Source organism: Nelumbo nucifera, chromosome 5, assembly GCF_055504915.1.
Source record: "Nelumbo nucifera cultivar China Antique chromosome 5, China Antique-T2T, whole genome shotgun sequence".
NCBI lineage: Eukaryota > Viridiplantae > Streptophyta > Magnoliopsida > Proteales > Nelumbonaceae > Nelumbo > Nelumbo nucifera.
In genome coordinates this window covers 6,926,376-6,946,472 of record NC_142653.1, presented here as the reverse complement: position 1 = coordinate 6,946,472, position 20,097 = coordinate 6,926,376, and the positions used below count along the sequence as shown (strand labels likewise).

The following is a 20,097-nucleotide window of genomic DNA, read 5'->3' as shown; positions in this document are numbered from 1 at the left end:
ATCTCATGAGTATCCTTACATTCTTTAACAAATTCAGCATGATGATGGGTGATGGTAAGGAAATTTTTCTCATGTGCCTTTGGAGTATTTGTAATATTTTTTTCTGCTATGGGTAACAAAGTATAACACATACCTTCTTTTTCAAGTTGGTAGGTATTCTTCCTACCCATGTGCCTTGCATCTGTATCAAATTGCCAAGGCCTCCCTAACAAAATATGGCAAGCATCCATATCTACAATATCACAATATGCTTCATCATGGTACTTACCTATTGAAAAAGGTACCTTGCAGCGTTCGTCCACTCGTACGCCGCCTCCTTCCTTGATCCACCCAATTGTGTATGGGTTGGGATGCTTTTCAGGAATCAACTGTAACTGTTGGATGACATCCCTGCAAATAATATTTTCCTGACTACCACTGTCAATAATTAAATTAAATAATTTTCCCTTGACAGTACATCTGGTACGAAATAATCTGTGCCTTTGAGAAATATCCTTATTTTTCTACAACATTAATTTTCTTACCACACAAGTATACTCCTCATGTTCATATGGACCCTCTTCATCCTCCCCATCAGGTCCACAATATACTTCTTCCTCAATATCTTCTTCCTCCTCCCTTTCTACCATATTAACTGCCTTCCTCCTAGGACAGTCACTGGATCTATGTCCAACCTCATTACATTTAAAACATTTAATAGGAGCAGGCCTTGCATAAGGGTTACTGGGTTTAGGAGGGTTGGAAGGATTACCTCGAGTATGTCCTATAGTAGCCTTACCGGCGTTACTTGTACTTGCCGGGTGAGAAGGTTGTACTGCCGGAACTGATTTGTTCCTGTTGAAAGTTGCCGGTCTGTTGTCGCTCCCGCTGTACCGGCGATAATTATCACTGCGTGCCTTGTCCTGGAACATTAATTCTGCTTTCAAGGCTAGGTTCCTTGCTTCCTGCACACTAAGAACCATCTGTACACCAATTTTATCTCTGATAGACGGTCTTAAACCGCTTAGATAACGGGCTGCCTGCTGGTTATCACTTTCAGATAATTGATTTTTTTCAGCTAATCTCAAAAATTCAGATGTATATTCATTAACACTACGAGAACCCTGCGCACACCTCTGATAAGATTCAAACATATATTGTTCATAGTCAGGAGGTAAAAATCTACCTCTGATTAATTGTTTCATGCGCCTCCAGGTTCGAACAGGACCCCTTCCTTCTCTCATCCGTTCCCACCAAACAGATGCGCCTCCCTTTAATCGAAAAGCCACTAATTTTACCCTTCGTTCCTCTGGTATTTCCATGTAATCAAAGAACCTATCGACTTCTGTGATCCAATCTAGAAGTCCCTCTATACTAAGATCTCCACTAAAAGTAGGAATATCTACCTTGAGTTTAAATTCATCATTATTCCTACGGGGGTTGAAATTACCTTGATTGTGCCAATTTCTACCGTTTCTGTCGTTGCCGGGAAGAACTGGGGCACCACCAAATTCGAAATCATCATCACTGTCGTTGTCAAGAACTGGGCGTCGGGACGTAGTAGCGACGGGTGGTCTGTCGTGGTCGTCTCCTGCAATCTGTTGTGGATTTTCCCGGATTCGTGGGACAACCTCCCGTAACAAGGTTTGCAGTTGTTCAGTCACCTCTGCCAACTGCCGTTCGATGTTACGTGTGGCTGTACGCTGCTCTTCGATTGCTCTCCAAACAGCTGGGAACCCCTGATCTCCGTCACGGGGTGGGTTGCGACTGCTACCGTCTGGGTTGGACATGACTGGGCGAATTCCCTGCTCTGATACCACCTGACGCAGCGTGGAAACAATGAGAACCGGAGCTGGCTATGCAAGCACCGGGCGTTCGCTAGCACCTAACAAATAACACGATTTCTCTAGGAGAGAGAAAAGGTGGCGAAAATAGGAAGAAGAGAACTTGAAGAAATTCTGAAATCTGAAGTATGAAATTGATGAATAACTTTGGGAAAATAGCAGTATTTATAATACATTTGGGAATTGTAAAAGAACTAGGAAAGAACATGAATCTTGATCTTCTTCTTGGGCTGTCTTGATAAGGTCGAACCCTCTTGGAATTCTTGGGCTTGATCTTCCACCATCCGATCTCCCTTGATCTTCTCCATGCATGAATTTTGGATTATCTAGAATTCTTGAGTTTTGATAATTCTTGAATTCTTGAATTATCTTGGAAGAGTCTTGATAAGCTTGGATTCTTGATAAGCCTTGGAGTCTTGGAAGAGTCTTGATGGATCTTGAATTATCCTTCCTTGGCTTATCTTGGACTCTTGGCCTTATCCTAGGAGCTGCCGCCCCTAGGAGTGAGATGGGCCTTGGGATGGGCCTCCATCAACTTGGCCCATTGTGGGCCCACAGGCTGTTCGGTGCCATGTGTTGGGCCATGCCAGCATGTGGACTGTGGGCAGCATGACACGCATAGTCGTGCTGTGCCGTGCCAGCCCATGGACCTGGAACCCCCAACCCAGCAGTCCAGCACAGCCTGCGCGCCGTCGTGCCGGGCCACGGGCGACACGGCCCGATTTACACAAGAGTCAGATGACCAGACCCAAAATAAGAAACAGAAAGAACAAAAAACCAGCCCCCAAGCAGCAGTTACAAGTTAGGAAAGAGTCCCAACTCCTCATAATAGATTTCCTCTTTCTAACCCTTGTCCAGCCAAACCATCTGCCAACTCATTTGCAGATCTGTAAACCCATTGAACAGCTACAACTCTGTTTCTTTTGAGTTCAGAGATCTCTCTCAGAATATGTCTATACTGCCAAGGGCACCTCTCTGCTTGCCTAACCCAATGCACCACCACTTTTAGAGTCCCCTTCAACAATGATGTTGGTGTAACTGTTCCTCTTTGCCAGCTTTAGGCCCTGTAGGACGTCTAGAACTTTTGCTCTAATTGCATTACCATGGCCAGCTGGACAGAAAGTAGAACAAGGATGCTCCCATCAGCATTTCTGAAAACTCCTCCTATAGCAGCCACAAAAGGGCAAGAGATAAGTATGTGAAAAGAAGTTTCCCCATTCGCATTGCAGAGAAGACAGACGTGAGGAGATAAGCACCAATTGGGTCGTTTCTTTTGAAGGGTCTCACAAGTGTTTATTTTTTAGTGAAAAACCTCCCAGCAGAAAGCCCTCACCTTGGGTGGAACAAATCCACTCCACACCTCTTCCACTGGAAAAGTAGGGGCAGAGCCACAAGAGGAAAGGGACTCAAAGGACGAACAAGAAAAGAGACCAGAAGAACAAGGGAGTGAAAGTCTGGCATCAAGCTTTGAAGATCCAAAAAAACACCTTCCAAAGAGTCTAATAACTCTATGCACAGCCACAAGGGAATTTCCACTTCCCCTCCAGTTATGTCTAAACCCAAAATTCGACGAAAGCCCACTGGAGGAAAAGGACACGAACTGAGAGAGTTTTATTTTTAAAAGAAAGCAAGTACAACAAGGGGAGTTTTTCTTCTAAAGGAGCACTACCCCACCACAGATACTTTGAACCTTGACTGAAAATGGCCTTTTTATTGTGTGCAATGGGGAAGGGAATCAACATTTTCAGGCTTCTGAAGGTCTTACTTGTCTATGAGAAATAAAACCTGGGTTGTCTACTTGTCTTTGTATTTCAGTTGCAACAAGAATAAAGAGAACACTGAAGAACATGATGACTGATGAGTCATCTATTACTACTTATGTCAATGACAAATATCTTAAAAGTTCTACAGTTACAACAATTAGAACAAGTAATGTGAGAATAATTAGGTTTCAATATCATACCAAGTAATTTGTCTCCTTGTCCTTGTCCACGGCATTCAGGAGATACAGCAATAGCAGCAACTTCTCCACACTTCTCATTAAAGAAAGGGAAAAGGGCAGCACAAGCAATAATTTGACCTTCTCTCTCCACAATGATGAATGAATCTAATTCTTTAAGTAGCTAAAATATCAAAAGGACAACAATCTCTTAGTTCTAATTCCATAAAAAGACAGTAAGCAAGGTGGCAGGATGAAGTTTATAGTTACTTATTTCATAAAATAAACATAGAAGAGTAAAGAATCAAAAGTATAGGACGGACCTCCTCATCAGTTCTTTGAACCAATGTGCCACGCTCTATTAAGGGTTGCATAATTTGTTTAATTCCAGGAAGATCTGTCACCTTAGCTGGCCGTGCTCCCTCGTAAAGGTCACTGAAAAGGGTAACACATAGTCAAAAACATATGGTTATAAAAATTTGAGCATCATAACATAGTAAAATACAAGGCAATCTCAATGTCATTTTACATGCTTCAGCAACAGCAAACAAGTTTATAGATCCCAGGATTGGAAAATGTTGCCAGAGGTGAAGCCCAGGTACAAGGTGGTTGGTTACTCACATCCAAGGTATGGCCAAGATCACTAGATTTTTTTCTGTGATTGATATTCACTAGGCTAGGTTTGTCAAACTAGGTGATGACCTATTGTTGCATGTAACCACATAGATAACTAACAGGCCATTTGATAACAGTTTAAGTGGCTGAACTGAATGACTTCTTGCTTTGTCTTTTAGCAAATGACAGATTCTTTACAAAAGAGGCAATTGATACTAATGGCAAAATGTGAAAGGTGGTTGGAGAAACTTGAAAACCCCAAGCAAGGTTTATGACATTTACCGAAACCAGAAATTAAATTCTTAGGAATTCATAATGACAGCGTACAATAAAAAATGAAGGATTTGTGCAGTAGAGGGGAATATAAGTTGCTAATATCAGTATCTTAGCCTGTCAACACATGTACAATGTGCATGTTGGATATCTAACGTATGATAGGTAGCAACCATCTGAGCTATAAAAAATACAGGGAAAATAAGAAACAAACATTTAAAAGCCAAGGAAATAATACATAAAACAAGGCAGAATCCATGAGAAGTTATATTACTGATATATACGAGTTCACATGAAAGGACTACTTACCTAGCCACCATTGTCCCCATCCCATCTCTTTGAAATAACTCCAACAATAAAACTCCACCAATGGTGCCATCTAATAGATGTACTCTTTGAACGCCTCCCTAATAGAAATTACAAGCAAAAATGCAAGACATTCAAAATTTGAAGCTCAGTTAATTATAATAACAAAAAAACGCATGGTATTCAATTTGCAACTCAGTCCAAATATGTCTGCACATATGTATCATAGGAAGAAATTTACTAAGAAGTGCCAAACTTAGGTACACATTTCTCAGAAGAAACATGATTTAGTTGAATGAAGAGATCTTGCATGAATACAAGATTTATCAGTTACAACAAAGTAAACTTTGCAAGGAAAACCAACAACCATATGTTACTAGTACTGCTTATTTCCAAGTGAAATAAATCTATGGATGAAAAAGGAAACTACATAAATCCCTTACAAATTAGGACTGAATGCTTACCAATTAAAAAAAAATAGACTAATAAAGATTGGCTGCTTATACTTCAAAACCAACTTCTTAATATCCTTGTTGACATTTCAATAAAGCCCACTCTATTAGAGCAATTCTTGACTTGATTCCAAGTAGGGATGATTCCAAAGACATTTATGTAGGCCAAGTGATCAGAGAATGGCAGTTCATTTCAAGATATTCAATGTATCAAAGGAGATTGTGCATACTATTATAATCTCATCACTGTAGTCTTATGTTGTTCTTTGGCTTCTCCAATGAAGTAATTATTAGCTTCTTTTAACATTTATCAAAGAAAAACATTAGCTTCTTTTAACAAAGAGGGGATTCCAGGACTTTACCACCAATAACATTATCAGGGCAAGGTCAAAATAGTGGCCAGTAGTGATTTATTATTAGAAATTGCAAATATGAAAATTTCTAATTTCTCACAAATTTCCTATTTTTATGGAATATTTACTATATAAAATCTTATTTTTAATATTTATTAATAAAAAATCCATGCTTAGGAGCTCACTTTCCAGTTAACACCTTATGCCTTAGAATGACAGAATGCCTTGCATCACACCAATACGTTTTAAAACATCAGTTAGACAGGTATAATGTTTTATTGATGCAACAAAGTTGAACTCATGGTCTAAATTTGGAGTAACATCTATTGTTTTGATGCAAGACATGACATATACAGATTAAGATATGCTTTGACCTGCAACCAAAAAATGCAATAAACTAAAATCTTTAACTGTACACTTTTTATTGGTAAATCTTTAATTGATATTAAAAAATTAAAAAAAAGGGTCAAAGCATATAAAATTTGGGGATGGGCCCATTCCCCAGTACCAATACTCCAGTCTCAAGTGTGTACACTTAAAATACCATTACATTGAAATGTATTTATAGCCTTCATGTATAAACTTAAAAAAAAAAAAAGACAAAAGAAAACCACATATTAAACATTATATATTTTCAGTTGCAAAATACATTGTAATAATTATAGTGAAAAGGGATCCATGTAGTGTGTTACTAAAGCCTTACTCTGCAAACAAAAGCTGCAGCAGCCAACTCTGACAGGTAACCATTTAATCTACTCAAACGTTCCTCACCTCCAATAGCAAATCCTTGTTCACCCGACCATAACCCATTTCCATTGTCAAAACCAACACCATTCTGAAATGTTATATTGTACTGTTTGCTTGAGTGCATTGCATACTGAGGGGGGCTATTGCCATTGGAATCAGGAGAGCTATTGCATCCAGAATAAGTGGCACCATCATCAACAGCCTTGACATAATTAGCAGCTATTTCACTTTGTTTAGCTCTCTCTCTGATCAACAAGTCTGCATCTTGAAGAGTCAAGAAACGAATGAGCCGCCCGTTTTCATCTAGAATTGGACCATCCACAATGCAGATAAGCTTCTCTGCTCCAATAGCTAAGGCACAAGCAGTAGCAACTTCATATGTGCTGCAACACTCAAAAGGTTAAAGCATCAAACACTCTCTAACCTTGTGATTGAGCACCAAGGCAATGAACACTTGGAATTGTAAATTTTATTCTTATAACATCAGAAATTTTGACACGTATGACAGCTCGAAGGTGCAGAAATGAGTACATAGAGTATAACAAAATAGCATTAAATGTCAAGAGATATTAAGGATTATGTATCTACCTCAGCAATTCACCTAATTATTTTCAAACATGAAATAATGTGGGAGTTGCAAAAACTTTTCAAGATAACCAAGAATTTTCAGATATTTCAGTCCCAAAAATACAGTAATTTAAATTAACCTTCAGCAACTCCATTAAGTTTAAAATCAGCAATCCATCAAAATGGTACTTTAGACATTTTAGGTTATTACAGAGACAAAAATGGTTTACCTCTTATTGTCACCACCTTGTATCTTCCCCCACCAACAAAAAAAGAGAAGTCAGTGTCCCTATTACACTGGACCCAACTAAAGCAAAATTAACCTGAAACTTTTTTCCTGTTGTTTGTGTGCGACATGTTACTATGTTTGTGGTCTAGGAAATAATAATAAAATATTTTCCCTTTTATGATGGACATATTAGAACAAAATAGCTTAGAATTTTTTTATAGGTAATTGTTTAGAATCTTATCAAGATGTAGCAATGAGGTCAGCACCCTATATTTGGGTGGTTGACAGTTGTGTTTGTGTTTTAATTATCTTCAATGAAAGTAACCGTTTCCTATCAAAAAGAAATATCAAGATGTAAAAATGAGGGTGGACCTGGGTTCAAATCTTGGAAATAGCCTCTCTATGTTATCTGCAGGGGCAAGGCTGCATAAATCTGTCCCTCCCCAGACCCTACATTGGCAAGAGCATTGTGAACTGGGCTGCCCTTTTTTATGTAAAAAAGAATGATGTAATATAGTATGTGCCTAGCACCTCTTAGAAAGTTCAGGCCAGCTCTTTACTGCCTAACCCATTGCTCTCACACTTCTTTTTTTCTTTTACACTCAATAGTCAATAATCAAACCCAATACAACTGATTACTTTGTACTCTTTGTCTTGCTATTGCATCAACCAGACTGTTCACTGATATTTGTACCCAAGAGAAGGGATATTCTCAATTGCATAAATAACTCAGAATTAATTAATTGTAGTTTCTAAATTATTCATTTTTCTTGGCTAAATCTCATTCAATGACCTCCAATGGAGCATGCACCTGGCCCAAGGCATGGGAAAACACATCGCAACCCAATAGGCCTTGTGAAACTCACATTCAAGTAGCACCCATGGTTCAAAGAATCAATACACCTTTGTGTATCAGCAGAGGTGTATCAGTACTTTAAACCATACTCTTTTTTTTTCAGTTTTTTCAAGCTTCAGTTTCAAACATATTTTATATAATATTTTATATAATTATTCAAAAAAATGGGTTCACAAAAACACCTGTAAGCAGGGAATTTTGTGGATGACTAACACTAGGTATAAAAAAAGTAAAAAAGGAAATGATTATCACTCAAGGACAATTTGGTCCACTCAGATCAATAATGTTATTGGGGTTAACCCGTTGAGAGTTACTAATTTCAAGGAAGATTTAGGGGGGGAGGGGGGTTGTGTTTGTGTTTCATCTGGTTCACAAACACAACAAGCATTCTGTATGCTATTTCTGGTTCTGGAACCAGCAACTCATGGTTCCAGAATTAGCAAAATGGCCTTTTTTGGCACAATTTTTTATAGCATTCTCAACCATATGGTTAAATGATGTAAGCATGATGTGGTAAGTTATATGGTGTGTTTCATACGCCAATATGGCTCTAATCAAAATGTCTCTATCTGATGAAGACTGTAGATCAAAAGTAAATAGTGAAAATACATGATACTTTTTCAGATTGGTATGGTGTGTCTCACACGCCAATACTCATTTGCAAAAAGAGATTGATATGGTTCTTGAACCATACCACCCTTTTTCAGAACCATGAACCAAATACCACCTAAATTGTAGATTCGTCACTTTTCTTGTGAGCTGTGACATGAAACTTTTAATGGCTACAACTTTTAGGTTGATTTTGGAGTCAATGAAAAGATCATTTAATTACAAATCCAACAACCTTAAGAGCTAACTAAGATCTAATGAAGATGAAGTGACTTGGGAGACTGCCCAAAATATTAACAAATTGTAACGTGATTCATTTTATAGAAGTTCTTATTTAGCTTTATCAGAGCAGTTTCTTTATGGTCAAGATTTTCTAGTAGGAAACTAGGTGTTAGGTTTTGACCATGCCATGATTTGTTAGAAAATATCAACCTATTCAAGGACCTCACCTAATAGTTTAAGCTTTTAGGTTGAATGGTTCTTTGAGATGGTATCAGAGCCATTTTGACCAAGTGGTCTGGTGTTCGATCCTCATTACTCCCATTATAATTAAATAAGTTTCAGCACAAGGTATGGGTGGGTCTGTGCTTGTTCACGATTCAAGCCCAATGGGCTTTCGTGTGAGGGGGAGTGTTAGAAAATATCAACCTATTCAAGGACCTCACCTAATAGTTTAAGCTTTTAGGTTAAATGGTTCTTTGAGATGGTTCAATAAAAGAAATATAACTTGATTTTTCTCTTGAATAACATTAGTTTCTTTTCTTGTCTAGAAATCTTCTAGTCATATGAACTAGAAGAGATTATACAAACTTCAATTAGCAATAATCTAGCTTCTTAGGATTCTAATGCAGACAATGCAGGAATAAATTCTGATCAAATATTCTCAGTTCAAGGCATCCAAAAGACGCTTTTTAAAGTCTAAATAATGACACTGCCAACAAATAAAAGAATCCTCGGTCCTTTGTTTATCACAAGCTTCATCTAGAGAAGACAAAATCAAGAAAGTGAATTTTGAAATTCTTGAAGTTGCTTTGGAAATTACAGCTTAGCCAGCCTGAAATCAAACTCTTCAACAATTTAAGAAGACAAAAAAGATTAGAAAGCTATTCTCTGAGAAAAATTCAGAGGATTTAAATTTTGTAGCTTGTCGAAGGCAATGTCTAACAGATTTAAAACGCAAGAGGAGAAAGGAAAACAAAACTCTTCTAAATTCAGAAGTATGACGCATTGACATAGGTAAAGCTCATGGCACCATGAATACCTATGGGTTTTTTCTCTATCATCTCTTTTTCTGCTCTTTCTTTAACCTATTGATACTACTAGCAAGGATTAAAAATTCACAACATATCGTATTGGTGACTCCCTAATACGCCCTTACGGTATGTGTTTCGGGATCTGACCTGGTTCAGGGGGTAAACGAGCCTTAAACCAACCCCCCTGAACCAGTTTGGAAAAAAACAAACTTAAAAGCGCCCAATGATACAGGCCGATACACCCCAACCAGCATATCGGCCTGTATCGATATTCAAAACCTTGACTACTAGCAGTATCTCTATCTTTCCATAATATGACCATGATTAATATTTAAGAAACACAGATCAGGGAGAGAAGGAATTGCATTGCAAAAAAGATTAATGAATGGACTATAAAGCACAAGCACAAAATCACAGCAAAGATAAGGATGCCATGAAATATGAAACTGTAGATAAGGGAATAGAAAAGCTAATAAAATGATACACACTAAGCTTCATATGTATATCAAAATGAAAGAGAACAATAAATATATTATCCTCTTGTATACTGAAAACTGCATGACAGTAACATCCATCCAATGAAATGAAGGAAATAAATAACCAAAGAGGCCTAGTAGAAGCTATTGTGGCATACTTGCAATTTAAAACTTCTCCAGAGCTGGAATATCCCAGATTGCTAAGTATTACTATGCCATCTCGATCAAGCCTCTCACGTATGTGAGTGACATCTATTTTCTTTACTTCACCTGTTGCCCCAAAGTCAATCCCATTGACAACTCCTCTTTTCTGGTTGGAGAAAAAAACAGGAAGAGTTGCAGACTTAAGTGGTATAAATAAAATATGAACATACCAACACCTGACTAAGGATTTACAAAAGACATTAATCCTATCAAAAGGAATAATGAGGGAGAATTAACAGGATTCAAAGCTCAGCCTAACTAAAACCATTAAAAACACATATAAAATGGTAAGTTAACAAATCTAAAATAAAATGTCTTAGCAGTGTAGGTGTTGGAAGATCATATCATTTTTTGATAGATAACAGAAAGATCAAATCTTGCACGAGAGAAAATTAACAGGATTCAAAGCTCAGCTGAATCAAAAGTCAAAACCATAAACAGCACATCTAAAATGGTAATGCCTTAGTAGTGCACTGACTAGGCTAGGTATTGGAAGATCAAATCTTGTATGGGAGGCACCAGGCCCAGGGCTGAGCAGCAAACATTTTTGAGCTGATGGGCTGGGCCTATGGCCCTCCCTTCCTTTTATTTCTTAAGTTCCCTTATTGAGTAGTGTCTTTAGTTATAGAGGGACTAAGGCCCATATTCTTTTATTTTAGCAGCCACCCCATTAAGGGTTTTTCTGTAATTGTACCTTAGGTTGTGATTAGAGTTAATAAAACATTATTGGGGGCAAGGAGACAGCCATGATTTTTCTTTCCTCCAAACCTTATTTCTTCCTCTTCTCTATCTCTTCTATAGATCTGAATCTTCTTCTACTAATTTTTCTTGATTAAACCACAAGATTTATGCTGTTCTGTTTAACTTCTTGGTATTAGAGTGGTTCCTTTCTTTCTTTTCTCTTGAACCCATACACTCTAGGATCAGTAGAGTGTATGGAGAGGTGAACTGTTGATCATCAAGAAGAGTTGCCACCTAGTTGGTAAGAGATTTTGTAGGCTTTTGATTGCAATTTTGAAGCCCAGAAGGTATTCCTGGAGATCTTGGCCCAAAATCAGAACCAACTAGAGAAATCTGACCTTGATCGTGTTAGGGGTTAATCAAGCGGATTGATGCTGGGGGCTCTGTAGGAGCTATTTGATCTATCATAGAGTGTGGTTGCTATTGACAGAGATCTAGGAACACTACAAGAAGCATTTGCAATTTCTCTCTTCATCCTATGTTGTCAGGTTGATGAAACCCTAGTTTCAACTTTCAAGTGTTGAACTGATTGCAGATCAGTTATTCTAGGTTTGCATACCAGTTTTTTGTTTCTGTTTGTTTTTAAACCAAGTTTTTTGTTCAATGGAGCAGCAATCTAGAGTTGAATCGAAGCAGTACACATAATATGGGATTGGTCAAGCGGGGTCTGCAAGCAATTTCTACAGTGTTGTGACTACAGTTAGACTAGATGCAACTAATTACCTAGAATGGTCTCAATCTGTACAAATCTATGTTTGTGGTAAGTGGAAACTAGGTTATCTTACAGGAAGCAAGAATCAAAATGAGAAGGATCCCACATATGAGAAATGAATGCAGGAGAATTACATGGTTGTTGGGTGGCTGGTGAATTCCATGCAACCACACATCAGTAAGCATTATTTGTGGGATGATTTCAACCAAGTATGGGACAATGTGGTAGAAACATATTCTCATTTCCCAAAAGATGAATGTGGCCAAAGCATATAAATTGAGGAATGATGTGAATAATCTGCAACAAGGGGAAAAACCACTGGCACTGCACTACTCTATGCTAAAATCTTTGTGGCAAAAGATTGATTTACTGGAGATAGTAGTTTGGGAAAGTAATAATCTTTGAATTCTTAATTGAGCCCAACCCAGGTATGACATTACCAAGTAAAATATAATTGAAAAAGATGTTGTGTCATTGTCTATGGTGTATGCTATGGTTAGTTATAAGTAGAGTAGGAGACAGATTCAGTTAGTGACCCTAGCACTATGCCCATGTGAGTGTTAAACCAAAAAGGAATGAAAAGAAGAATGAGAAGGAGATAATTTGTGATTTCTGCAAGAAACCAAAGTATACTAAGGATTACTATTGGAAATTACATCCTCATTTGAAGCCAATCGGATTTAAAAATAATAAAAAGGAAGGAAATGCAAATCTTGCCATAGTACTAGAGGAAGAAAAGGGGACCAGTGAGGATAAATCAATGGTGGAGTAATTGGCTGTTGTGAGAGCAGAGTTTGAGAAATTTGGAACACTCCTCAATCATTTAGAGAGAGGTTGCTTCCAATTCCAGGCAATCCTGCTTCTACAGCCTTTGCACATTTAGGTACTCATAATACTACTAATCATGCAACCATCTCAGGTAATCAATGTATCCCTTGGATAATAGATTATGGTGTTTCTGATCACATAACCAACATTTCCCATCTTTTTAGTACCCATCAACTCAACAAACATAACTGTATTCCCATGTTTTTTTCCTTATTTTTTCTTTACTTAACAACTTCATGTTGTTCTGTACATCTCCTGTTTTCTTTCCTTGCTAAATGCTAATCGGTTCTCCTCTTAGCATGGGCTCATATACTTATACTTAACATATTTAATAAAGCTCTCTAATCATTATTGATAAAAAAGACTCACCTTAGCTGCAAGAAAATTACCCCCTGAAACACGGACACCAACATCATGCCAACGACTATTTTCACCATGCCGGCGAATATTAAATATTGAAGGGCCAGGGGAAAGCTTTGCTTGCATTATATTATACTTAACATATTTAATAAAGCTCTCTAATCATTATTGATAAAAAAGACTCACCTTAGCTGCAAGAAAATTACCCCCTGAAACACGGACACCAACATCATGCCAACGACTATTTTCACCATGCCGGCGAATATTAAATATTGAAGGGCCAGGGGAAAGCTTTGCTTGCATTATATTATAGATCTTCCCAGCTGCTTGCATTGCTGCCTCTAAGGAATCAGAATCCGTAATCCGGTATTGACCAACATATCTGGCCTCTTTTCCTACAAGCAAAATGTTTTAAATTAACTGTAAAATAGCAGACCCAAAGGAACACATCAGCATGAACACGAGAGAGGGATAAAAAGATACAGGATTCCATGATGTAGTTACTACTAATAAAACCATATTACTTGATCCAGCAGGATTCATGTATAGTTGCATACCTCTTCTAGCTCTGTTTCATAGCAATAGATGTTTAAAATAAAACAATCAGAATATTAGAAATATGAAGGTCCAACTTCAAAGTATAATTCAGAATACTTGGTGCTCATCAGGGAGGTGGCTGGAGGGCATTCAACTAAACAAACAACAAAAAATATGCTCCTAAAAAATTCACCTGACATTCAACCTTACTCAATACCGGCCATCAAAACTTGATACATTAACCTAGTGATTAATTTGGTCTTTTCTTCAGCACAGAGTGAGGTGTTTGGCTTTGATCATGTATCTTACTAGCAGTATTTCAAACAATAATGTAGTAAACAGGATTTTGTGTTATCTCAAAAGCTCTCCAATTAAGGGGCAATTGTCTAAGAAGAATGGGTACATGAAAGTTGATGCCTATATAGATGCAGACTGTTCAAGCTCAGTCACTGACAAAAGATCAACGTCTGGGTACTGCAAATTTGTTAGTGGAAACCTGTTTATTTAGAGAAGCAAGAAGCAATATGTTGTGCCTACATGGGGCTTGTTTGTTGCTCTAGCTCAAGAAGCTTCTCCATGAGCTTGGTTATCTGATAGAGGGACCAATGGAGATCTACTATGATAACCAAACTACTATTAGTATAGCATATAATCTAATCCAACATGATAGAAGGATACATATTGAGGTTCAACTAATTAATATTCTCACTAAGGTAGTTGTAAAGTCCAAAATGTGAAATATTCTTAGCAAGCTAATTATGTATGATATTTATGCACCACCTTGAGGTAGAGTGTTCTTAGTCATTGGGACTACAAATTAATGCAATAGAGTAATGTATAGCATCAGGGTATTAATGTGGTGGAATTGTGTTAGTCAAGGTTTCTTTATGAATAAAAATAGAGAGATAGGCACGTAAGTGACCTCCCAATCCTCCCTAATAATAGTTCACTCTTGTTTTCCATCTTCAGTTCTCTCTTTCTCCTCCTTTTTTCAGTCTTCTGCAATCAAATCTATAAAGACAACTAGCCTTATAGCATTTATGACATTACAATGGTATAGTAAAAGAAAGAAAATCAAAATGCAAATTATCCTTCTTGCGCACCATGAAATAGTGGTTATATCAGTGAGATGCCTAAGTAACATAGCACAACTATGGCTACATCAGTCATATAAAGAAAGTCATGGTTCAAAGGTAGAGACCATCATTATAAAATGATGAAATTCAAAAGCAATGAAACTCAGTAGTATGTATTCATTTATAAAGAAAAGTAAGAAGTTAAGCACAAGATGCTTACCTCTCTCCATCAAAAGCTTGTCAATTTGTACATGTGTACCAGGAACAAGAACAAATCTAACCCCCAGGCCATGAAGGAGAGAAATATCCTGCAGAAATATTTTCTAATGCTGATATACAAAGCAGTGAATAAATGACAAATAGCATCCAAACATTCCAAAGTACAGAATTTTATACAGTAAAATATGCAAGCTGTTCAATTATACCTCAGCATTTCCAACTAAGATAATGAGATTCATTTTTTAGAGAGAGGGAGAGAGAACAGTAAAGTAGTTATAAAAAATAGAAAAGAAAAGAAATAACGCTTTATTCAGAGTATGAATTAGTTTTGCATAAATTCCATCTAGTACGTAGTTTTGCCGGCTGACCTGCAGACATCTTTTTCCCGCATCAAAAGGTCTAACAAATGCCTTAACTAGTTTAGTTGGCGGTCCCTATCTAACCACCTTGAAATTACACCCAATCCATTTAATTACGAAATGGTTCTTTTCCTTCTTCTGCGCATCATGACCTTCTCAAAAACATCAGTTCGGAACTGCAGAACATATATATAAGTATCTAACATGGGTAACGCGTGGGAAGATAAAATGATACCCATGTGCATTCGCAATAATAGAGTACTTATTATTTAATTTCTTTATGTTTCCCTTGAACCCTTAGTTTTTCCTCAAGAGAAAAATAAAATCACGTCGACTCGACCACTGTGTATTAGAAATTTTGAATTACAAATTCCCTCACTAAACAGAAACCTGCATGCCACGAACATCAACCCAGAGCTATGAAAATTCAATTTTTAGGGAACTAAGATTACCCTCCACGACATCATAAGCATTAAAAATTAATATTTAGCAGTCAATCAAACAGGAAAAAAAAATGTCTTGTTAAAGCAAGGAAAATGGAATAAGATGATATAATAAGAAAATCAGTATATAGTAGCACACACAGAACTTGCCTTTAGAATCGCATCGAAGTATGAACTATCTACTATTTCCGCGGAAATGACCACAACGAATGTGCTACCTCCGTGCGCCCTAAAATACGGCCAAGCTTCTCGAAACCACCGAACAAACTGCTCTTCCTTCATCTTGTCACGCTCGTCAGTGCTCGAATGATCAGGATCGCCAAATGCATCACAATTGACAGAAATTCTTTTCCTCCCCATAAGACCATAATACCCCAGCGACAACGGGAACTCCTTACTTGATTGGTAGCTTCCACTCCTTCCACTTAAACCATGGGGTAACCGCGGTATCCTACTTTGAATTGATCTGTATTCACTCGATGTTAATATTTCTATAACGTTTTGGACGAAGATCCAGGGACTCAAGCTCGAAGCAACCATTGATGAACGAATGAAAACCAGAGGAGAACCCTAATTTGGTATAGACGTGGCCGGAACACTGAAAAGTAGCAAAAAGACGCCGCAAAGCAAAAAAGAGCGAACCAGAGACGGAAGACGGGAAGAGACTCAACGACTGAAGAACCTCAATGGCTCAATCTAGCGCGTAAGAGTATAGGGCCGCAAGACTGGCTCTTGAAGCACGTGAGGATCGTTTCACGACGAGGATGTATGCATTACTGTTGCGACTTGCGCGGGACCAAGGACTGACGCTCGTCGCCCGCCATGGTTGCGAACTTGCGATTTGCGAACAGTGGAAGTGTGGGGGCCACAAGGAATCTCAGCGGGAGAAAAGTGCACATTGGACTTAGAGATATTTTCTCTCTCTACCATTTCTTACGATTGTCTAAAACCTTTACTACCGTTATCAATAACCGTTCATTGATACATTTTTATCACCCTTTGAGAACCCTTTGATAACGGGTGGGGCGCAGATTTGAACTCTTTGAGAACCCCTAAAACACCCTTTTATCACATAAAATTCAGGGCATCGAGACTGAGAGTGAGACCTGTATACCTCTGTCACCGCTGCACCAGCTATCCATGTGGACTGCATTGATATATGGCTGAGGTCTCATGCCAACTGTCCTCCATGTCGTGCCGGTTCTGTCCAGAATCTCCATTTATTCCATTAATGGCAGCCAGAAGGTGATGCACCAAGACGGAGGATCCCCAAGACGGACTAAGTCGTTGACCACCCCTATAGCATCGCCTTGCGTTTCTTTCTTTGGGTGAGAATCACTTGCTTTTCCCGGTCGGACTTGTGAGGGTGAGTCTTTTAGGCATCGATCCATTGAACGGATGCATAACTCTATAGGTTGTAAGAACAATAACTTACTGGTGTTCTTTGGATTGTGGTCGACCGCCGGTTACAACTTGCATCTAAGGAAACAGACTTGCTAACCTGATTTTAAATAAACACAGAAGGGTAGTGCAGACAAGGGAAAAAGCACAAAGAGATATTGAGAAGAAGGAAAACAAACCCTTCAACAGATGTTTAAGTGGTCCGCTAGGCATATAAACCACCACCATTTGATTTAGCATCCACAGAACTCACCGCGTTGGAGCTGTTGAAATTATTCACACGAGAAATTGATGAAGAGGCATATCCATTGGAAACTGAGCCCTCGCTTTCTGTGTCATTTTCCGGGGAGTGTTTAGAATCCAATTTCACCGACTTGCCATCAAAGCTCTTCTTCAAGCCCATCGGTAAGCATCCCCTTGAAGGGAAGGAAAAATTTTGAGACATACTTGGCCTCTGAGTTCGAGAAAATGAAATTGGAACTTTCCAATTAGCTTGATCCTTAGGTGTTTTAGTGTTCTTCAAGCCATTGTCACGACCAGCTCCAATTTTCTAAATACAGATCATCATATCCATGTCTCCATACGGACCATACCCAATCATTCATCCAACAGAAACAATTCAAAGGAATCAAAGCATGTTAGACCTTACTTTACAGTATTCGACTACTAAATCAGTACTTAGAACTTTCGACCTCCTTCCCATAAGAGTTAATACCTTTAGAAACTCCATTTACTTGTGACATATCTAGACCATTGTCAGCGTTCTCATTTTCCTTGTTTATATTCAAAACTACATTTTCATGGGAGAAGTTTCCTCAACAACACCATTGTCAATGGGAGAGGTTTCCTCAAGCAATAACTAATTGTAAAAGAAAATATAAATAACATGAATTGATCAAGTTGATCGACTCTGCCTTCGCAACCAGACTCTGTAATTAAAATTGAAAATCCCTTTTGGGTTCTTCAATCTTACAAGCAGTTTGGAAAAGTCAGGGGCGACCAGGACGAAGAAGGAGGGCCTGTTGACACTCCTACTACTACGGTCCTGCTAACGCTTTCTACATGCTTTCTAGTCTAGATTTCTGAAACTCTGATATAAAATTTAAAGATGCAGTTTGGAAAGGTTGTTGTTGAGGTTGGATTGGGGGCGGCAACGGCAGACTTAGATCAGAGGGTAGCCTCTTGCTCTTTGTTGATGGACTTCCTCTGAGAAATGCCACGTAGAGGATGAAAGAGGAAAGAGATTGCAGTTTTTCAAAATTTTTATCAGTTAGGTTTTATTTTAAAAATTAGGCTCAGTTAGAAAAGGGTACAGATGCAAATATATAGAATGCAAAATTATGTATTTTATATTATTTTGTATGTATTTGTGTTGTATATATTTGTATTTATACTTTTTCTAAACTGAATCTTAAAAAATATTAAAGGATAAATTTAATATTTTATTTTTCAATGATATATCAATTGTCAGAAACAATAGATATTTTAAAATAATATATAAACAATAATGATAGAGTTAATCAATTAACTAAAGCGGTTTTAACATATAAGGGCAACTTTTTGTCCTAAATATTAATAAAAGATAATATTTTTATAAAATAATAAAAATAGGGTAATTTTTTTTTGAAAAATATCAAAGAAGAGCACTATTCATCGTCTTTCCCTACATCTTTATTCATCCTCCCTACCTCCATGATCTCTATCAGTACAGAGATGCCGCCTTCATCGACCAAAGCGATTTTTGCATCCGATACAGAAATCAAGAAAACTATTTTTTGATTAAAGAGTCGTGTTCGTGTTCGGTGAAGGAAAACCATGGTCGAACACAGCGAATTACAATCAGAGGCAGGCAGGTCCACCGAAGTTTTGACTTCGCTTTTCGGTTGTCTCCGCCTTTGAATTTCGGTGTTCGTGTTCGTGTTCGTGTTTCGGTTTTCCTTCACCGGTACAAAACCCAAGGTCGCCTGCTTCTGCAGGTCTAGCGAGCCCGATTTAAGATCGGAGACATACTGACGAATCAGATCATTGGAATTCTCAGAAGCACAAGCCACCAGGAGGCAACGGCTATGCGCGGAGGTGGTCGGGATTTCACCTGATCGATCAGAATTGGGATTCCTTCAGTTTAAAATGAAGTTGAAGATTCTTTAGAGCGACCTATTTAAGCAAAGACGCATCTGTCGCCCAGCAGTTGGAAAGGGAGATAATTGAGTGTGAAAGAGCAAAGAACAAAGGGCAGAGGAAAGGATGAATAGTGTAATTATCCTTTTTTATATTTTTTAAAAAATATATTTTATTTTAATTATTTTATAAAAATATTATTTTTTATTGATATTCAGAAATTGCCGTTATCTGCAAGAAACCCATAACTAAATTATAAGAATAATTTAAGAATTTTGTTTTTTTTTATTTTTTTTATTTTATATTTTATGATGTGACACTGTAAAGACTAAAAGCTAGGTTTGGTGAAAAAAGAAAAACCCGGAAAGCCGGTTTACATTTTAGTATTTTACAACCTCGTTCAGTCAACGCAGCTCAATCAAAGTTGATGCCCCCGAGGGTTGACATGGCGTTGCTTCACCGTTAAAAAACAGATTTTCTCGTTTTCCTCTTTGTTTTGCTGCAAAGATTTTGCTCATTTTCCGAAGAAGCGAATGACCCCTTCCAAAAACAGAGGAAACGAAACACAGCAGAGTAAATTAGAAAAACAGAGGCGGCGGTG

General features: G+C 37.9%; 1 protein-coding gene across 1 annotated transcript in view; it reads right to left on the bottom strand.

Moving 5' to 3' along the window:
* Window positions 1-19,602, bottom strand: part of LOC104608575 (putative amino-acid acetyltransferase NAGS1, chloroplastic) — a 28,487-nt gene extending 8,885 nt beyond the window's left edge. The window contains exons 1-8 of the mRNA XM_010274627.3: window positions 16,128-19,602; window positions 15,177-15,264; window positions 13,530-13,738; window positions 10,657-10,808; window positions 6,465-6,891; window positions 4,960-5,057; window positions 4,086-4,197; window positions 3,787-3,946 (exon numbers count right to left, since the gene is read on the bottom strand). Coding sequence (XP_010272929.1) covers window positions 3,787-3,946; window positions 4,086-4,197; window positions 4,960-5,057; window positions 6,465-6,891; window positions 10,657-10,808; window positions 13,530-13,738; window positions 15,177-15,264; window positions 16,128-16,517 — 1,636 coding nt within the window. The 5' untranslated portion in view covers window positions 16,518-19,602. The remainder of the gene's footprint in view (window positions 1-3,786; window positions 3,947-4,085; window positions 4,198-4,959; window positions 5,058-6,464; window positions 6,892-10,656; window positions 10,809-13,529; window positions 13,739-15,176; window positions 15,265-16,127) is intronic.
* Window positions 19,603-20,097: the final 495 nt, after the last annotated feature.